General features: G+C 43.4%; 1 protein-coding gene across 11 annotated transcripts in view; it reads left to right on the top strand.

Moving 5' to 3' along the window:
• The window catches only part of LOC140194236 (UDP-N-acetylglucosamine transporter TMEM241 homolog), a 214513-nt gene that overhangs the window by 96083 nt on the left and 97830 nt on the right, over positions 1 to 20600 (top strand). For all 11 annotated transcript variants that reach the window (XR_011885167.1, XR_011885163.1, XM_072251704.1 and 8 more), the window contains exon 11: positions 18460 to 18494. Coding sequence is in view for 9 of the 11 variants with exons in the window: in XM_072251704.1 (XP_072107805.1) it covers positions 18460 to 18494 (35 nt within the window). In the remaining 2 variants the exon portion in view is untranslated. The remainder of the gene's footprint in view (positions 1 to 18459; positions 18495 to 20600) is intronic.

The raw sequence follows: 20600 nt of genomic DNA, 5'->3' as shown, positions 1-20600 counted from the left end.
ACAAGTAGTGAGATCATGGAAACTGTACAGATCGAAAAGAAGGAGATCCTTGCTGTCTTGAGGAAAATTAAAGTGGACAAATCCCCGGGACCTGACAGGATGTTCCCTGGGACCTTGAAGGAGACTGGTGTTGAAATTGCGGGGGCCCTGGTAGAAATATTTAAAATGTCGCTGTCTACAGGTGAGGTGCCGGAGGATTGGAGAGTGGCTCATGTTGTTCCATTGTTTAAAAAAGGATCGGAAAGTAATCCGGGAAATTATAGGCTTGTAAGTTTAACATCGGTAGTAGGTAAGTTATTGGAGGAAGTACTAAGAGACAGAATCTACAAGCATTTGGATAGACAGGGAGTTATTAGGGAGAGTCAACATGGCTTTGTGCGTGGCAGGTCATGTTTGACCAATCTATTGGAGTTTTTCGAGGAGGTTACCAGGAAAGTGGATGAAGGGAAGGCAGTGGATACTGTCTACATGGACTTCAGTAAGGCCTTTGACAAGGTCCCGCTTGGGAGGTTAGTTAGGAAAATTCAGTCGCTAGGTATACATGGAGAGGTGGTAAATTGGGTCAGACATTGGCTCAATGGAAGAAGCCAAAGAGTGGTAGTGGAGAATTGCTTCTCCGAGTGGAGGCCTATGACTAGTGGTGTGCCACAGGGATCAGTGCTGGGTCCATTGTTATTTGTCATCTTTATCAATGATCTGGATGATAATGTGGTAAATTGGATCAGCAAATTTGCTGATGATACAAAGATTGGAGGTGTAGTAGACAGTGAGGAAGGTTTTCAGAGCCTGCAGAGGGACTTGGACCAGCTGGAAAAATGGGCTGAAAAATGGCAGATGGAGTTTAATACTGACAAGTGTGAGGTATTGCACGTTGGAAGGACAAACCAAGGTAGAACATACAGGGTTAATGGTAAGGCACTGAGGAGTGCAGTGGAACAGAGGCATCTGGGAATACAGATACAAAATTCCCTAAAAGTGGCGTCACAGGTAGGTAGGGTCGTAAAGAGAGCTTTTGGTACATTGGCCTTTATTAATCGAAGTATTGAGTATAAGAACTGGAATGTTATGATGAGGTTATATAAGGCATTGGTGAGGCCGAATCTGGAGTATTGTGTTCAGTTTTGGTCACCAAATTACAGGAAGGATATAAATAAGGTTGAAAGAGTGCAGAGAAGGTTTACAAGGTTGTTGCCGGGACTTGAGAAACTCAGTTACAGAGAAAGGTAGAGTAGGTTAGGACGTTATTCCCTGGAGCGTAGAAGAATGAGGGGAGATTTGATAGAGGTATATAAAATTATGATGGGTATAGATAGAGTGAATGCAAGCAGGCTTTTTCCACTGAGGCAAGGGGAGAAAAAAACCAGAGGACATGGGTCAAGGGTGAGGGGGGAAAAGTTTAAAGGGAACATTAGGGGGGGCTTCTTCACACAGAGAGTGGTGGGAGTATGGAATGAGCTGCCAGACGAGGTGGTAAATGCGGGTTCTTTTTTAACATTTAAGAATAAATTGGACAGATACATGGATGGGAGGTGTACGGAGGGATATGGTCCGTGTGCAGGTCAGTGGGACTAGGCAGAAAATGGTTCGGCACAGCCAAGAAGGGCCAAAAGGCCTGTTTCTGTGCTGTAGTTTCTATGGTTCTATGGTTCTATGATGTGATGTTGTGGCTCTATAAGACACTGGTGATCCCTCACTTGGAGCACTGTGGGCAGTTTTGGTCTCCTTATTTAAGAAAATGTGTGCTGACGTTGGAGAGAGTACAGAGAAGATTCACTAGAATGATTCCGGGAATGAGAGGGTTAACATATGAGAAATATTTGTCCGCTCTTGGGCTGTATTCCTTGGAGTTTAGAAGAATGAGGGGGGACCTCATAGAAACATTTCGAATGTTGAAAGGCATGGACAGTGGATGTGGCAAAGTTGTTTCCCATGATGGGAGAGTCTAGTACGAGAGGGCATGACCTAGGGATTGAAGGGCACCCATTCAGAACAGAAATGCGAAGAAATTTTTTAGTCAGAGGGTGGTGAATCTATGGAACTTGTTGCCATGGGCAGCAGTGGAGGCCAAGTCATTGGGTGTATTTAAGGCAGAGATTGATAGGTATCTGAGTAGCCAGGGCATCAAAGGTGTGAGAAGGCGGGGGAGTGGGACTAAATGGGAGAATGGATCAGCTCATGATAAAATTGCGGGGCAGACTCAATGGGCCGAATGGCTGATTTCTGCTCCTTGTCTTATGGTCTAAGAACCTTCATCAGGACTGGAGAAAAAAAAATAAGAAGTCAGAGTTAGAAGGTGGCGAGTATGATTTGGTGGCCATTACAGAGACGTGGATTGCAGGGTGGAGAGGATTGGGAATTAAATATCCAAGGATATCAGATAATACGGAAGGAAGGTAAGGGAGGTGGGGGCAGCGCTCTTAATTAAAGAGGAGATCAGGGCAATAATGAGAGACGATATAAGATCTAAGGAACAGAATGATGAATCCATCTGGGTAAAGACTAGGAATAGTAAATGGAAAAAAAAATCACTGGTGGGAGCCACCAGATAAAAACATTACTGGGACACAGGCAAAAAACAGAGAAATATCTGAGGCATTTAACAGTGGAACAACAGTTATCATGGGGGACTTTAACTTGCACACAGATTGGGTGAATCAAGTTGGTCGAGATAATCTTGAAGAGGACTTCATAGAATACATCCATGATGGCTTTCTTGAACAACACATTACTGAACCTACAAGGGAACATATTATCTTAGATGTGGTCCTGTGCAATGAGACAGGTAAAATTAGTGATCTTGTAGTTTGGGATCCTCTCGAGTATGATTGAGTTTCTCATACAAATGGAGGGTGCAATAGTTCACTTGAAAACCTGTGTATTATACCAAAACAATGAAGACTACAATGAGATGAGGGACGATTTGGCCAGTGTAGACTGGAAACGCAGGCTATATGGAGGGTCGGTTGAGGAATAATGGAAGACTTTCAAAGAGATTTTTCACAGTGTTCAACAAAACTATATTCCAACAAAGAACCCCTAAGCGAGCAATAAAGAAAGAGAAGTTAGATTATGAAAATAAACCAGCACAAAATATAAAAATGGAGAGTATAAGTTTTTATAATTATATAAAGCAGAAATGGTTGGCTAAAGGTCCATTATAGGATGAGAAGGGGAAATTGATATTGGGTAATGAGCAAATGGAAGAGGCTTTGCATGACTATTTTGTATAGTCTTCACGGTGGAGGACATGTCTAACATACCAAAGAGAGATGTTAGATTATGAAGACACGCAGTCCTCTTTTATTGTCATTTAGTAATGCATGCATTAAGAAATGATACATTATTTCCTCCGGTGTGTTATCACAAAACACAGGACAAACCAAGACTGGAAAAACTGACAGAACCACATAATTATGACATATAGTTACAACAGTGCACAATACCATAACTTGATGAAGAAGTCCGTGAGCACAGTAAAGTTCAAAATTTCTCAAATGTCCCACATCTCATGCAGACGGGAGAAGGAAGAACTCTCCCTGCCATGCCGACCACAATCCGACTCTGAGTCATCCGAAAACTTTGAGCTCTGATCAGCTCTCCGACACCGAGTACTGAGTGCCATCTCTGTCCAAGCGATTCGACCTCTTTCTCAGTCGCCAAAAGCAGGCAAGGCCAGGGATTTTGAGGCCTACCCTCCGAAAGGTTCCCGACTGCGCAGTAACGACAGCAGCGAACGAGCATTTCAGAAATTTCTCCAGATGTTCCTCTATGCTTTCACTTCCATTCTCCATCAATTCAGAATTGCCTACGGCCCCTATTTAACAGATACGACATCATTTTTCACCGGAGAGCTGCGCATGCGCAGCGCGCTGTTCTCTCTCTCCTCCCGCCTTATGTTATGGATGCGATGGGAGGTGAAGACCTCGATACAATATCTATCACTAAAGAGGTAGTGTTGAGCAAACTTGTGGGGCTGAAGATAGACAAGTCCCCTGGTCCTGAAGGAATGCATCCCAGGGTATTGAAAGAAATGGCAGAAGTTATAGTAGAGGCTTTGGTGATAATTTACCAAAATTCTCTGGACTCTGGGTAGGTCCTGGCGGACTGGAAGACAGCGAATGTCATGCCACTGTTCAAAAAAGGATGTAGGCAAAAGGCAGGTAACTATAGGCCAGTCAGTTTAACATCTGTAGCTGGGAAAATGCGTGAAGTTATCATTAAAGAAGAAATAGCGAGGCATCTGTAAAGAAATGGATCCATCAGGCAGACACTGCATGGATTCAGCAAAGAAGGGTCCTGTTTGACAATCTTACTGTAGTTCTTTGAGGATATAACGAGCACAGTGGATAGAGGGGAACAGATGGATGGTATTTACTTGGATTTCCAGATGGCATTCGATAAGGTGCTGTATAAAAGACATCCATAAGATAAGGATGCATAGAGTAGGGGGTGATGTGTTAGCATGGATAGAGGATTGGTTAACTAATACAAAGCAGAGAGTTGGGATACACGTGTGTTACTCTGGTTGGCAATCAGTGGTGAGCGGCGTGCCACAGGGGTTAGTGCTGGGCCCGCAACTGTTCACGATATACGTTAACGATCTGGAAGAGTGGACTGCGTGCAGTATATCTAAGTTTTCTGATGATACTAAATTGAGTGGGAAAGCACATTGTGCAGAAGATATGGAGAGTTTGCAGAGAGATATAGATAGGTTGAGTGGGTAAGGGTCTGGCAGATGGAATACAATGTTGGTAAATGCAAGGCCATCCACTTTGGATGGAAAAATGAAAGAGCAGATTATTACTTAAATGATAAAAATAACTGCAGCATGCTGCTGTGCAGAGGAACTTAGAAATCACAACATGAATCACAAAAGGTTGGTTTGCACGTGCAGCAGGACGGCGATGAGGAGGAACTGCTTTCCCCAGAATTTCTGTGGAATTCTCTGCCCAATGAAGCAGTGGAGGCTACCTCAGTGAATATATTTAAGACAAGATTGGATAGATTTCTGCACAGTAGGTGAATTAAGGGTTATGGGGAAAAGGCAGGTAGGTGGAGATGAGTCCATGGTCAGATCAGCCATGATCTTATTGAATGGCGGAGCAGGGCCGACAGGCCAGATGGCCGACTCCTGCTCCTATTTCTTATGTTCTTATGGAGGGGAGGAAGAAAAACAAGGCAATAGGCGAAACTGGAAGGGAGGAGGTGTGATTTGCCTATCGCCACAATGGGTCAACGGCAGACGCAATCTCAGTGGCTCTCCACACGACTTTAGACCACCTGCACAACACAGACACCTATGTCAGGATGCTGTTCATTAACTGTAGCTCAGCACTTAATACCATCATTCCCATAATCCTGATTGAGAAGTTGCAGAACATGGGCCTCTGTATCTCACTCTGCAATTGGATCCTCATCTTCCTAACTGGAAGACCACAGTCTGTGCAGATTGGTGACAACATCTCCTCCTTGCTGACAATCAACACTGACACACTTCAGGGGTGTGTGCTTAGCCCACTGCTCTACTCTCTATCTACACATGACTGTGTGGCTAGGCATAGCTCAAATACCATCTGTAAGTTTGATGACGATACAAGTATTATTGGTAGAATCTCAGGTGGTGACGAGAGGGTGTACAGGAGTGAGATATGCCAGCTAATGGAGTGGTGCCGCAGCAACAACCTGGCACTCAACGTCGGTAAGACAAAAGAGCTGATTGTGGACTTCAGGAAGGTTAAGACGAAGGAACACATACCAATCCTCGTAGAGGGATCAGAAGTGGAGAGAGTGAGCAGTTTCAAGTTCCTGGGTGTCAAGATCTCTGAGGATCTAACCTGGTCCCAACATGTCAATGTAGTTATAAAGAAGGCAAGACAGCGGCTATACTTTATTAGGAGTTTGAAGAGATTTGGCATGTCAACAAATACACTCAAAAACTTCTATAGTCGTACTGTGGAGAGCATTCTGACAGGCTGCATCACTGTCTGGTATGGAGGGGCTACTGCACAGGACCCAAAGAAACTGCAGAAGGTTGTAAATCTAGTCAGCTCCATCTTGGGTACTAGCTTACAAAGTTCCCAGGACACCTTTAGGGAGCATTGTCTCAGAAAGGCAGAGTCCATTATTAAGGACCTCCAGCACCCAGGGCATGCCCTTTTCTCACTGTTACCATCAGGCAGGATATACAGAAGCCTGAAGGCACACACTCAGTGATTCAGGAACAGTTTCTTCTCCTCTGCCATCCGTTTCCTAAATGGATATGGAAGCTTTGGACACTACGTCATTTTTTTTAATATACGGTATTTCTGTTTTTGCACACTTTTTTTGATTTATTCAATATATGTAATTGATTTACTTGTTTATTTATTATTATGTTTTATTTAATTTATTTTATTTCTCTGCTAGATTACGTATTGCGTTGAACTGCTGCTGCTAAGTTAACAAATTTCACGTCACATGTCGGTGATAATAAACCGGATTCTGATTCTGAAGTTGATTGGTGAAAAAGATACAGGGCTGGAGAAGGGAGAATCTGATAGGAGAGGATAGAAGTCCATGGAAGAAAGAAAAAGTGGAGGAGCACCAGAGGAAGGTGATTGACAGATATGGAGATACAGTGAGAGAGCAAAAAGGGAGGTGGCGAGACATTCCCAGAAGTTTGAGAAATCGATGTTCATGCCATCAGGTTGGAGGCTGCCCAGACAGAATATAAGGTGTTGTTCCCCCAACCTGAGTATGGCCTCATCGCGACGGTAGAGGAGGCCATGGATAGACATGTTGGAATGGGAATGGGAAGTGGAATTAAAATTGATGAGCACTGGAGATCCCACTTTTTCTGGTGGATGGAGCGTAGGTGCTCGGCGAAGCAGTATCCCAATTTACGTTGGGTCTCATATACAGGATGACACACGGGGAGCACCAAACATAGCGTATGACCCCAACAGGCTCACAGGTAAAGTGTCGCCTCACCTGGAAGGATTGTTTGGGGCCCTGAATGGTAGTGAGGGAGGAGGTGTAGGGACAGGTATAGCACTTGTTCCGCTTGCAAGGATAAATGCCAGGAGGGAGGTCAGTGGGGAGGGACAAATGGACAAGAGAGTTGTATCGGGAGCAATCCCTGCAGAAAGCGGAAAGTGGGGGGGCGGGGGAAGGGAAAGATTTATTTGGTGATGGGATCCAGTTGCAGATGGAGGAAGTTGCGGAGAATTATGTGCTTAACTCATGGTGATACAATTGTATTTCTATGTTGCATTGACTGTCCTGTTGTACATACTATTTCTTATAAATTACTATAAATTACACATTGCACATTTAGACGGATTCAATAATAAATTTACTTTGAACTTTGGATGTGGAAGCTGGTGAGGTGGTAGGTAAGGACAAGAGGAACCCTATCCCTGATGGGGTGGCCAGAGGATCTATTGTACACAGTGCTCCCGGTGTGAATTCCTGTATGTTAGTGACACCCAAAATAGTTTGGAGACCACTTCGCCGAGCACCCACACTCAGGTTGGAGAAGCAACACTTTAAATTCTGTCTGAGTAATCTCAAACCTGACAGCATGAACATCAATGTGTCAAACTTCTGCTACATGTGACCTGTGCTTCTCCCTCTCAAATTGCAGTATGAATTCAATCATATTATGATCACTGCCTCCTAAGGATTCCTTTACATTAAGCTCCTTAATAAGATCTGGGTTATTACACAACACCCAATCTAAGATAGCCTTTCCCCAAGTAGGCTCAAGCACAAGCTGCTCTAAAAAGCCATCTCATAGGCATTCAACAAATTTCCTCTCTTGTGATCCAACAACAACCTGATTTTTCCAATCCCCTTGCATATTGGTCCCACATTACAGTTGTGCCATTACCTTTGTTACATGCCTTTTCCAGCTCCCTTTGCAATCTCAACCTCACATCTTGGCTACTATTTGGAGGCTTATGTATGATTCCCATAATGATTTTTTCACCCTTGTGGTTTCTTAACTCCACCCACAAAGATCCAACATTCTCTGACCCTATGTCACCTCTTTCTAAAGATGTAATTCCATCTCTTACCAACAGAGCCACACCACCACCTATGCCTTCCTGCCTGTCCTTTTGATTCAAAGTATCTCCTTTGATATTAAGCTCCCATCTATAGCCTTCTTTCAGCCACTGCCCTCAGTGTCATGCCGACCTTTCTCTGATTGTGCCATGAGCTTGTCTGCCTTATTCCGAATGCTATGCGCATTTAAATACAGCAACTTCAGTCCTGCATTCTTCGCGCTCTTAATTTTTGACTCCATGGTACAATTTAACTCTTTGTACTTCCTGCATTTGTAATCAGTCATTGACTTGTCCTTCCATACATTCATGTTACATCCACTATCTACTTGTAAACTTGTTCTATCATACTCGTTCCTACTCCCATACCATATTATTTTAAACCACTCCCAACCGGTTTACTAAACCTGCCTGCAAGAATATTGGTCCATCTTAGAAAGATAGAAACATAGAAAACCTACAGCACAATACAGGCCCTTCGGCCCACAAAGCTGTGCCGAACATGTCCTTACCTTAGAAATTACCTCGGGTTACCCATAGCCCTCTATTTATTTAAGCTCCGTTGTACCCTTGATTTCAAGTGCAACCTGTCCTTTTTGTACAGGTTCCACCTGCCCCAGAAGTGGTCCTAATTATCCAGAAATCTGAATCCCTACCCCTTGCTCCAATTTTTCAGCCACGCATTTATTTGCCACCTCATTCTATTCCTATCCTCATTATCGCGTGCCAGAGGCAACAATCCAAAGGTTATTACCTTTGAGATCCTGCTTCTCAGCTTCCTTGCTAATTCCCTGTATTTTTTCTGGACCTCCTCACTTTGTTGTTTGTACCAATATGTACCACGACTTCTGGCTGCTCACCGTCCCTTTTCAGAATATTATGGATGCGTTCAGAAACATCACGGACCCTGGCACATGGGAGGCAACCTGTCATCTGTGTTACCTTTTTGTGTCCACGGAATCACCTATCTGTGCCCCTGACTATAGAGTACCCTCTGACTGCTGTCATCCTCTTCCGTTCCCTACCCTTCTGAGCCACAGGGCCAGACTTAGTGCCAGAGGCACGGCTGCTGTTGCTTCCCCTATACGTTGTCCCTCCCAACAGTACTCAAAATGGAGTACTTATTGTTTAGTTGGATGGCCACTGGTGTGCTCTCTACTATCTGACAATCTCCCTTCCCTCTTTTGACAGTCACCCATTTCTCTGTCTCCAGTAGCCTTGGGATGACTACCTCTGTATAGCTCCTGTCTATCACTTCTTCATTTTCCTGAGCAAGCCAAAGGTCATCGAGCTGCAGCTCCAGTTCTCTGACATGATCTTTATGGATCTGCATCTCAATACACCTGGTGCAGATGTGGCCGTCGGGGATGCTGGAAGTCTCCTGGAAATCCTACATTTGTCATCCAGAACAGAACACTGGCTCTGTAGACATACCCTCTATTCTCTCAAGAGTTATATAAGAAATAAGGAATGAACTCACCTATATATTGAACCCCAACTATATCTTGTTCCTCACCACTGGAGCCTTGCCATTAGAAAGCAGCATCAATCACCAAGGACTCCCATAATCCAGGCCATGCTCGCTTCTCACTGCAGCATTGGGCAGCAGGTACAGGAGCCTAGGGACCCACACCACCAGGTTATTACCCTTCAACCATCAGGTTACTGAACGAATGTGGATAATTTCACTCATCTGAACTAAGCACATTGATGAAGGTAGAGCCGTAGATGTAGTGTACATGGATCTTAGCAAGGCATTTGATAAGGTACCCCATGCAAGGCCTTTTTGAGAAAGTAAGGAGGCATGGGATCCAAGGGGACCTTACTTTGTCGATCCAGAACTGGCTTGCTCACAGAAGGCAAAGAGTGGTTGTAGATGGGTCATGCTCTTCATGGAGCTCCGTGACCAGTGGTGTGCCTCAGGGATCTGTTCTGGGACCCCTACTCATTGTGATTTTTATAAATGACCTGGATGAGGAAGTGGAGGGATGGGTTAGTAAATTTGCTGATGACGCAAAGGTTGGGGGTGTTGTGGATAGTGTGGAGGGCTGTCAGAGGTTACAATGGGACATTGATAGGATGCAAAACTGGACTGAGAAGTGGCAGATGGAATTCAACCCAGATAAGTGTGAGGTGGTTCATTCTAGTAGGTCAAATATGATGGTAGATTGCCCTAAATTAAGTCTATTTTGGGAAGGTATTCATAGAACATTAGTTAAGGTACTTAGGTCCCAGATATCTCTGAACTTTGAGACGCTCTATTTGGGGCATGTATTGTTTCTTGAACAGAAGGAAGATATAAAGTTGCTGCAGGCCCTCTTAGCGGCAAGTAAGAAATCAATCACTAGAAAATAGCTAAATCCAATACCACCTACATTAGAAGATTGGTACGAAATTATCTTGGAAATATTTAAAATGGAAAAGTTGACTTACTCCCTGAGAACTCAAAAAGAAAAATTTTATCAAATCTGGAATAAATGGATTGAATATATAACCCCAATGCGAGCAGACTTTAGATGACTCTCCTAATGATTTATACTGCTCTTCTCATCAACACAGTAATATTGCTAACGTAAGCACCCCTAGTCTAAATGTTTGTTTTTTTTGTTTTCTTTTGGAAAATAGAGAATTAACACAAGTAAAGGGAAAGATTTGGGAAAGGGATAAAAAAATGAAAAAATTAAGTAAATAAGTACATAGGGATTGGATAATTATGTCTGCGGGCAGGAGCAAGCATGAACAAATTAGGATATAAACACCTACAATGGTTGATACATAGGCTTATATACAACATTTTGGACCAGTGGAAATGGTCCAGAAGGGTTATATGGAAACTATTATTACCATTTTTCTTAACAACTAATTCCATTACTTAGCCTAATAGGTTAGATTTACCACAGTACATAATTATCTATTTAAATGTTTATTTTCCTTTTATATCATCTCAATGTGTACTTAAGAATGTATAAATAATTGTAGTTTTATACATATAAAAAAATGGAAAAGGTTATATGTGTGAAAGAAGTACATGATATTTGTGAATTCCTTATCCAAATAAAAATAAAATTAATAAAACAAAACAAATATGATGGTAGAACATAGTATTAATAGTAAGACTCTTGGCAGTGTGGAGGATCAGAGGGATCTTGGGGTCCGAGTCTATAGGACACACAAAGCTGCTGCGCAGGTTGACTCTGTGGTTAAGGAGGCATACGGTGCATTGGCCTTCATCAATCATGGGATTGAGTTTAAGATCCGAGAGGTAATGTTGCAGCTATATAGGACCCTGGTCAGACCCCACTTGGAGTACTGTGCTCAGTTCTGATTGCCTCACTACAGGAAGGATGTGGAAACCATAGAAAGGGTGCAGAGGAGATTTACAAGGATATTGCCTGGATTGGGGAGCATGCCTTATGAAAATAGGTTGAGTGAACTTGGCCTTTTCTCCTTGAAGCGACGGAGGATGAGAGGTGACCTGATAGAGGTGTACAAGATAATGAGAGGCATTGATCGTGTGGATAGTCAGAGGCTTTTCCCCAGGGCTGAAATGGCTAGCATGAGAGGTTATAGTTTTAAGGTGCTTGGAAGTAGGTACAGAGGAGATTTCAGGGGTAAGTTTTTTACGCAGAGAGTGGTGAGTGCGTGGAATGGGCTGCCGGTGGCTGTGGCGGAGGTGGAAACGATCGGGTCTTTTAAGAGACTCTTGGATGGCTACATGGAGCTTAGAAAAATAGAGGGCTATGGGTAAAGCCTAGGTAATTCTAAGGTAGGGACTTGTTTGGCATAGGTTTGTGGGCCGAAGGGCCTGTATTGTGCTATGTGTTTTCTTTGTTTCTATGTTTCAACACTGAAATGATTGTACAACCTTGAGACACAATTTCAAGGACCTTACAAATCATGTTCTGAGTATTACTTATTTTTTATTATTTGAACGATTTGGCTTCATTTGCACTCTGGTTGTTTGTTGGTCATTGTTTCTGGATAGTTTTTCATAATTTCTGTTATATTCTTTATTTTCCTATAAAATGCCTGGAAGGAAATGAGTTTCAGGGTAGTATATGATGGAATATACAGTACGTACTTAGATAATAAATTTCCTTTCACTTTGATGCTTTGAATCATGACATCACCTTTAAAGATCCACTTCCTGACTGAGTGTAATTTTGTCACTTTGACCTTTTAAACTGCCAGTAATCTCTCTTCACTTGCACACGTAGTTTAGAGCTTCAGTTTCTCGCAGCTTAGCTCCTAGGCGTGTGACGCCTATTTCATACTTCAGCAGCAGGGAATATATTATTAAGGAAGTGGGAACCAGGATGGAGTTAATGTTCATTTATAAAAGCGAAATCATGTTTCAGGTTCAAGTTTATTTTCATCTGACTATATACTGTTTTCTAAACAGGGAGAAAATCAAAAAATCCGAGATGCAAAGGGACTAGGGAGTCCTTGTGCAAACACCCTTAAGGTTAATTTGCTGGTCGAGTCAGTGGTGAGGAAGGCAAATGCCATGTTAGCATTCATTTCAAGAGGTCTAGAATACAAGAGCAAAGATGTGGTGCTGAGGCTTTATAAGGCACTGGTGAGGCCTCACCTTGAGTATTGTGAACAGTTTTGGGCCCCTCGTCTTAGAAAAGATTTGCTGGGATTGGAGAGGGTCCCGAAGAGGTTCACAAGGATGATTCCAGGAATGAAAGGGTTATCATAGGAGGAATGTTTGATGGTTCTAGGTCTGTACTCGCTGGAATTCAGAAGGATGAGGGGGGATCTCATTGAAACCTTTCGAATGTTGAAAGGCCCAGACAGAGTTGATGTGGAAAGGATGTTTCCTATGGTGGGAGAGTCTAGGACAAGAGGGCACAGCCTCAGGATGGAGGAGCGCCCTTTCAAAATGGAGATGTGGAGAAATTTCTTTAGCCAGATGGTGGTCAATTTGTGGAATTTATTACCACATGCAGCTGTGGAGGCCAGGTGGTTGGGTGTACTTAAGGCAGAGGTTGATAGGTTCTTGACAGAACATGGCATCAAAGGTTACAGGAGAAGGCCAGGAATTGGGGTTGAGGAGGAGATTAAAAAAAAGGGTCAGCCATGATTGAATGGCAGAGCAGACTTGGTGGGCCAAATGGTCTAATTCTGCTCCTGTGTGTTATGGTCTCATGCTCTTCCCTTGTCAGGCACAGTTGTACTATTTTGCCATTTGAGTATTTCTTTGTTTTTGGAATACATCTAACCTCCACCTTCCTCATTTTTTTCTAGAAACTCACATCATTGCCACTCTGCTATCATGTTTGCCAACATCTCCTTCCAGTTTACTACAGCCAAATGCTTTCTCATACCACTGTAATTTCCTATGCTCCACTGAAATACTGTTACGTCAAACTTCACTTTCTCCCTTTCAACTTTCAAGTTGCACTCATTCATATTGTGATCACTGCCTCATGAGGGTTCCTTTACCCTAAGTTCCTAATCACCTCTGGTTCATTACATAACATCAAATCCAGTATAGGTGCTCCCCTAGCAGGCTCAAGGACAAACTGCTCTGAAAAGCCAACTTGTAGCCATTCAACCAATTCACTTTCTGGAGACCCATTATCAACGTGATTTTCCCTGTCGACCTGCATGTTGAAATCTCCGATGACTATCATAACATTGCCTTCTTGACATACCTTTTCTGTTTCCCATTGTAATCTGTAGTCCACATCCCAGCTACTGCTTGGAGGCCTGTATATAATTGACATCAGAGTACTTTTACCCTTGCAGTTTCTTAGCTCAACTCACAAGAGTTCAACGTCTTCCGATCCTATGTCACAGCTTTCTGTTGATTTGATGCTATTCTTTACCAGCAGAGCCATGTCACCCCCTCTGCCTACCTTCCTATCCCTCCAATACAATGTGTAACCTTGGACATTCAGCTCCCAACTACAGCCATCTTTCAGCCACGATTCAGTGATGGCCACAGCATTATACCATAAGATATAGGAGCAGAAAAGTAGGCCATTCAGCCCATCGAGTCTGCCCTGCCATTCAATCATGAGCTGATCCACTTCATCCAGTCATCCCCACTCCCCTGCCTTCACCCTTTGATGCCCTGGCTAATCAAGAACCTATCTATCTCTGTCTTAAATACACCCAATGACCTGGACTTCATAGCCGCTCGTGGCAACAAGTTCCACAGATTTACCACCCTCTGACTAAAGTAACTTCTCCGATCTCAGTTCTAAATGGACGTCCTTCAATCCTGAAGTCGTGCCCTCTTGTCCTAGAATCCCGTACCATGAGAAATAACTTTGCCTTATCTACAGTCTATACAAGAGCAACCTTAAGAACACTTTATTTCTTATACTTGTGCATTGAGATATCACATTTTGAGTACTGTATTTGCTACCCTTTTTGATTCTGCATCCCTAATGCACTGATACTCACCCTACTGGCTGCAGTTTTGTCCTATCATCTGCCTACCCTTCCTGATAGTCTGACTGCATGCTATCTTTGCTTTTTTTAACCATCTGTTCTATCCTGAGTCCTTTCACTCTGGTTCCCACCCTCCTGCCAAATTAGTTTAAACCCTCCCCAACAGCTCTAACAAACCTGCCCATGAGAATATTGATCTTCTAATTGCAACCTGTCCCTTTTGTATAGGTCATACCTCCTCCAGAAGAGATCCCAGTGATCCAAGAACCTGAAGCCCTGCCCCCTGCACCATCTTCTCAGCCACATGTTTATGTACCAAATCATCCTGTTTCTACCCTCACTGGCACGTGGCACAGGCAGCAATCCAGAAATTACTACCCTTGTGGTCCTGCTTCTCAGCTTTTTGCCTGGCTCTCTAAATTCTCTTTTCAGGGCATCATTGCTTTTCCTTCCTATGTCATTGGCACCAATATGTACCAAGACATCTGGCTGCTCCCCCTCCCTCTCCAAAATGCTGTGGGTGCCATCCAAGAGGTCCCTGACCCTGGGACCTGGGAGGCAACATACTACCCGGGTGGTCCGTTCACATCAATGGCGCTGTTACTGAGAGAGTGAAGAGCACAAAGTTCATTGTTGTGCACATAATAGATGATCTAACCTGGACCCACAACTTTTCTTCATTAGTCAAGAAGACACCCATCTTCTCTCTCTTTCCCTTCTGCAACACGGTCCCTTGCTCAGTGCCAGTAACCTGGTCTCCGTGCCATTCCCCTGGGAAATCATCCCCCACAAAACATATATCATACACAGCGCATAAACCAAAATACTGTCATAAATAAGCCAATAAAATATAATTCCAAATGGATGTAGCGTGCAGCACAAGTAACCAGTAAACTGTACACTAAACAACTCTCTGTCCTAGTGATGAGACCTTGGTGGTGGAAAGATATTCATTAGTCTTACAACCTGAGGGAAGCAGCTGTTACCCAGTACGGCAGGCCGAGTAGCTCCCGTACCGTCCTCCCTAACGGCAGTGAGTCAGGGCAAGGTGAGCCTTCTCCAGGGCCTTGTTGTTGGAGGCACAATCCTGCCAGCTGATACCTGTGATGGAGTGGAGGCAGTGATGAAAGTGCTCGAGCAATCAGATTTGCTTGCAGAACAAATCCCAGGCTCTGGAGCCTTATAGCAGCATTGTGACGACAGCAGCTCTGTACACCTGGATTTTTGTGGGCAGGCACAGCTGGTGGTTCACACATATTTCTGGAGGTGCCTGAAAGCAGTGCTTTCGATACTGTTGGTGGGGAACAACTTAGCAGGTATCTAGCACTGTAGCTCAAAATGGAAGGGAGAAAAAGATATGTGTAGCAGTGATGGAGGATTCTATAGTTAGAAGAGCAGAAAGCAGATTCTGTGGATGTAAAATAGACACCTGGATGGGATATTGCCTCCCAGCTGCTAGGGTCAGGGACATCTCAGATCAGTCTGCAGCAGTCTAAAGGGGGAGGGTGAGCAGCCAGAAGTCTTAGTACATATTGGCACCAATGGAGTAGATAGGAAAGATGAGGAAGTTCCGAAGAACGAATTTAGGGAATTAGGTAGAAAGCTGAAAAGAAGGACCTCCAGGTTAGTAACCTTTAGATTGCGGCCTATGCTACACGCCAGTAAGAGTCAGACCATGAGGTGTAGGAGCAGAATTAGGCCATTTGGCCTATCGAGTCTGTGCCACGACTTCATCATGGCTTATCCAATTTTCCTGTCAGCCCCAATCTCCTACTTTCTCCCCATATCCCTTCATGCCCTGACCAATCAAAAATCTATCAACCTCTATCTTAAATCAGGGGTCCCTAACCTTTTTTGCACTGCGGACCGGTTTAATATTGATAATATTCTTGCGGACCGGCCGACCAGGGCAAGTGTTCAAATAGGATTAAACTCACCTCAACATGTCTTTTACAGTTAGGGTTGCCAACTTTCTCACTCCCAAATAAGGGACAAAAGTAGCAGCCAAATCCCGGGACACTAGTGTTTACCCCGAAAAAGACTACCATGACCATGAAGCCTTGCGCAGGCACCTGTGTGTGCATGCGTGACGTGCGCATATGTGACGTGTGCATGCACGTACGTGCCGATTTTTTTTTCCACAAATCGGTTTTGGCTTAATCTTCCCGACTACACTGTACATACATTATTTCTACTTTATATAGGCTGTGTATTTATCAAATCATTCCTGCTTTTACTATATGTTAGTGTTATTTTAGGTTTTATGTGTTACTTGGTATGATTTGGTAGGTTATCTTTTGGGTCTGGGAATGCTCAAAAATTTTTCCCATATAAATTAATGGTAATTGCTTCTTCACTTTACGCCATTTCGGCACGAAAGGTTTCATAAGAAACCTTCTTTCATAAGAAACCTTAGCAGGGGAAATACGGGACAAGAGCGGTCACGTATGGGACAAACCAATTCAGCCCAATATACGGGATGTCCCGGCAAATACGGGTCAGTTGGCAACCCTATGTTCAAGTTCAACAGTGCGTGACAGGCAATGAGGAAAGGTGCAGCTGACTCATATGGTTCCCTCACGGCCCGGTAGCACATGCTTTGCTACCAGGCTGCGAGGAACCACCCGGTTGGGGTGGTTGGGGACTGCTGTCTGAAATATACATTAAGACTTAACCTCCACAGCTGCCCCAGCAATGAATTCCACACCATTCTCTGGCTGAAGAAATACCTACACATCACCTTTCTGAGAGGACACCCCTCTATTCCGAGGCTGTGTCCTCTGGTCTTAGAATCTCACATCTGAGGAAATGTCCTCTGCACATCCACTCTATCAACGCCTTTCACGACTCAATAGGTTTCATTGTGGTCACCCCCTCATTCTTCTGAATTCTGGTGAACACATGCCCAGAGTCAAGAGCTCTTCATATGACAAGCCATTTAATTCTGGAATAATTTTCATGAACTTCCTTTGAACCTTCTCTAGTTTCAGCTCATCTTTTTTTAAGATATGGGGCCCAAAGCTGTTCACAATACTCCAAGTGAGACCATACCAGTGCTTTATAAAGTCACAGTATTACATCCTTGCTTTTATATTCCAGAATATGTGATATGGTCATATAGTTATACGGTTAATAGGATAGGATTCCAATTCTACAAGAATAGGGTGATTTGGCACATGAATGTGTGTCTGAGGAATTGGTTCAGGGGCAGGGTTTCAGAAATCTGGATCATTGGGATCTCTTCTGGGGAAGATATGACTTGTACAAAAAGGATGGGTTATACCTGAACCTGACGGGGAGCAATATCCTTGCAGGCAGGTTTGCTAGAGCTGTTTGAGAGGGTTTAAACTAATCTGACAGGGGCATGGGAAGTGGAATGTTAGTGCTGAGGGTGAGGTAGTTGGTTTACAAACGGGCAGTGTGTGGAGAGAATGCTAGCAAGGACAGGCTGATGATATGACTGTTAATGAGATGTGTTTGGATGGATGGATGGCAGAGATTGAGTTTTATTAACCAAGCTTTGCTAAAGATGCTGGGCTCTGAAAAGGAAGCTGAGAAGAGATACTAGGGATGTGGGCCGGCCTAGTGAATGGGCAATTTGGAATGTTATTTGGAAAAATAATGCACCACAGTCTCATCTTGAGCAATGACAATAAAGTTCTATTCTATAGAAACATAGGAATAAATAAAAAAGCATTTTGATGACATCTCTTCAGTTACATTCTCCAAACTTGTTATATTTATCACCAATGAACCTAGGGTTTGTTTGTCACAGTTCTGCTCAACTTTTCGAAACCTTTTTCCATCACACATTCCTTTGCCCTGTTTATACTGTAGAAATTCTCTGTCCTGGCTAACTGCGCTCTGTTCCTCAGCACACCGTTAGAAACCAAGCAGCAACTAAATTAATCAGATGAGTTTACAGCTGATCTAGTCTTACTCTTCAAACTAATGCAAGTATTGAGCAAATGTACACCTTATCATTTGTCTTTTGTTTAATTTTCAGTATGGTGTTCTTGATCTGTGCTGCTTACCCTTCAGGTTCGTGTACGAGATTATTTTAAACAAGTTTTATTTTAAGTATGTCAGAAATTGAATACCTTTTAGGTTATTTAACTCATTTGATTCTATTTTGTAAGGGCCCTGCTTGCCAGCTTTTGATTTCTCCCATATCCTCCCCTGGACTTTTATAGAAATTTAGGAACTTGAATAATGCAAATTTCCTCATGTTTCTATTTACCTTCTCAAGTTCAAAGTAAATTTGTTACCTTGAGATTCAGTTTCTTGCAGGCATTCACAGTAGAACAAAGAAATCAATGAAAGGCTGCCCACAAACATAGACTGACAAAGAACCAATGTGCAAAAGAAGACTGACAGTGCAAATACATAAAAATACAAATAATAACAATTAATTAATAATACTGAGAGATGAGTTGTAGAGACATAGAAACATAGAAAATAGGTGTAAGAGTAGGCCATTCAGCCCTTCGAGCCTGCACCGCCATTCAATATGATCATGGCTGAGAACAACTCAGAACCCTGTACCAGCCTTCCCTCTGTACCCCCTGGTCCCTTTAGCCACAAGGGCCAAATCTAACTCCCTCTTATATATAGCCAATGAACTGGCCTCAACTGTTTCCTGTGGCAGAGAATTCCACAGATTCACCACTCTCTGTGTGAAGAAGCTTTTCCTAATCTCGGTTCTAAAAGGCTTCCCCTTTATCCTCAAACTGTGACCCCTCGTCCTGGACTTCCCCAACATCGGGAACAATCTTCCTGCATCTAGCTTGTCCAATCCCTTTAGGATTTTATACATTTCAATCAGATCCCCCCTCAATCTTCTAAATTCCAATGAGTATAAGCCTAGTTGATCCAGTCTTTCATCATATGAAAGTCCTGCCATCCCAGGAATCAATCTGGTGAACCTTCTTTGTACTCCCTCTATGGCAAGGATGTCTTTCCTCAGATTAGGGGACCAAAACTGCACACAATACTCCAGCTGTGGTCTCACCAAGGCCTTGTACAACTGCAGTAGTACCTCCCTGCTCCTGTACTCGAATCCTCTTGCTATGAATGCCAGCATACCACTCGCCTTTTTCACCGCCTGCTGTACCTGCATGCCCACTTTCAATGACTGATGTATAATGACACCCAGGTCTTGTTGCACCTCCCCTTTTCCTAATCGGCCACGATTCAGATAATAATCTATTTTCCTGTTTTTGCCACCAAAGTGGATAACTTCACACTTATCCACATTAAATTGCATCTGCCGTGAATTTGCCCACTCACCTAACCTATCCAAGTCACCCTGCATCCTCTTAGCATCCTCCTCACAGCTAACACTGCCGCCCAGCTTCGTGTCATCCGCAAACTTGGAGATGCTGCATTTAATTCCCTCATCCAAGTCATTAATATATATTGTAAACAACTGGGGTCCCAGCACTGAGCCTTGCGGTACCCCACTAGTCACTGCCTGCCATTCTGAAAAGGTCCCGTTTATTCCCACTCTTTGCTTCCAGTCTGCCAACCAATTCTCTATCCACATCAATACCTTACCCCCAATACCATGTGCTTTAAGTTTGCACACTAATCTCCTGTGTGGGACCTTGTCAAAAGCCTTTTGAAAATCCAAATATACCACATCCACTGGTTCTCCCCTATCCACTCTACTAGTTACATCCTCAAAAAATTCTATTAGGTTCGTCAGTCATGATTTTCCTTTCACAAATCCATGCTGACTTTGTCCGATGATTTCACCGCTTTCCAAATGTGCTGTTACCACATCTTTGATAACTGACTCTAGCAGTTTCCCCACCACCAATGTTAAGCTAACCGGTCTATAATTCCCGGGTTTCTCTCTCCCTCCTTTTTTAAAAAGTGGGGTTACATTAGCCACCCTCCAATCCTCAGGAACTAGTCCAGAATCTAAAGAGTTTTGAAAAATTATCACTAATGCATCCACTATTTCTTGGGCTACTTCCTTAAGCACTCTGGGATGCAGACCATCTGGCCCTGGGGATTTATCTGCCTTTAATCCCTTCAATTTACCTAACGCCACTTCCCTACTAACATGTATTTCCCTCAGTTCGTCCATCTCACTGGACCCTCTGTCCCCTACTATTTCTGGAAGATTATTTATGTCCTCCT

This window comes from Mobula birostris, chromosome 1 (assembly GCF_030028105.1).
Source record: "Mobula birostris isolate sMobBir1 chromosome 1, sMobBir1.hap1, whole genome shotgun sequence".
NCBI lineage: Eukaryota > Metazoa > Chordata > Chondrichthyes > Myliobatiformes > Myliobatidae > Mobula > Mobula birostris.
This window is presented reverse-complemented; position numbering and strand designations above follow the sequence as displayed.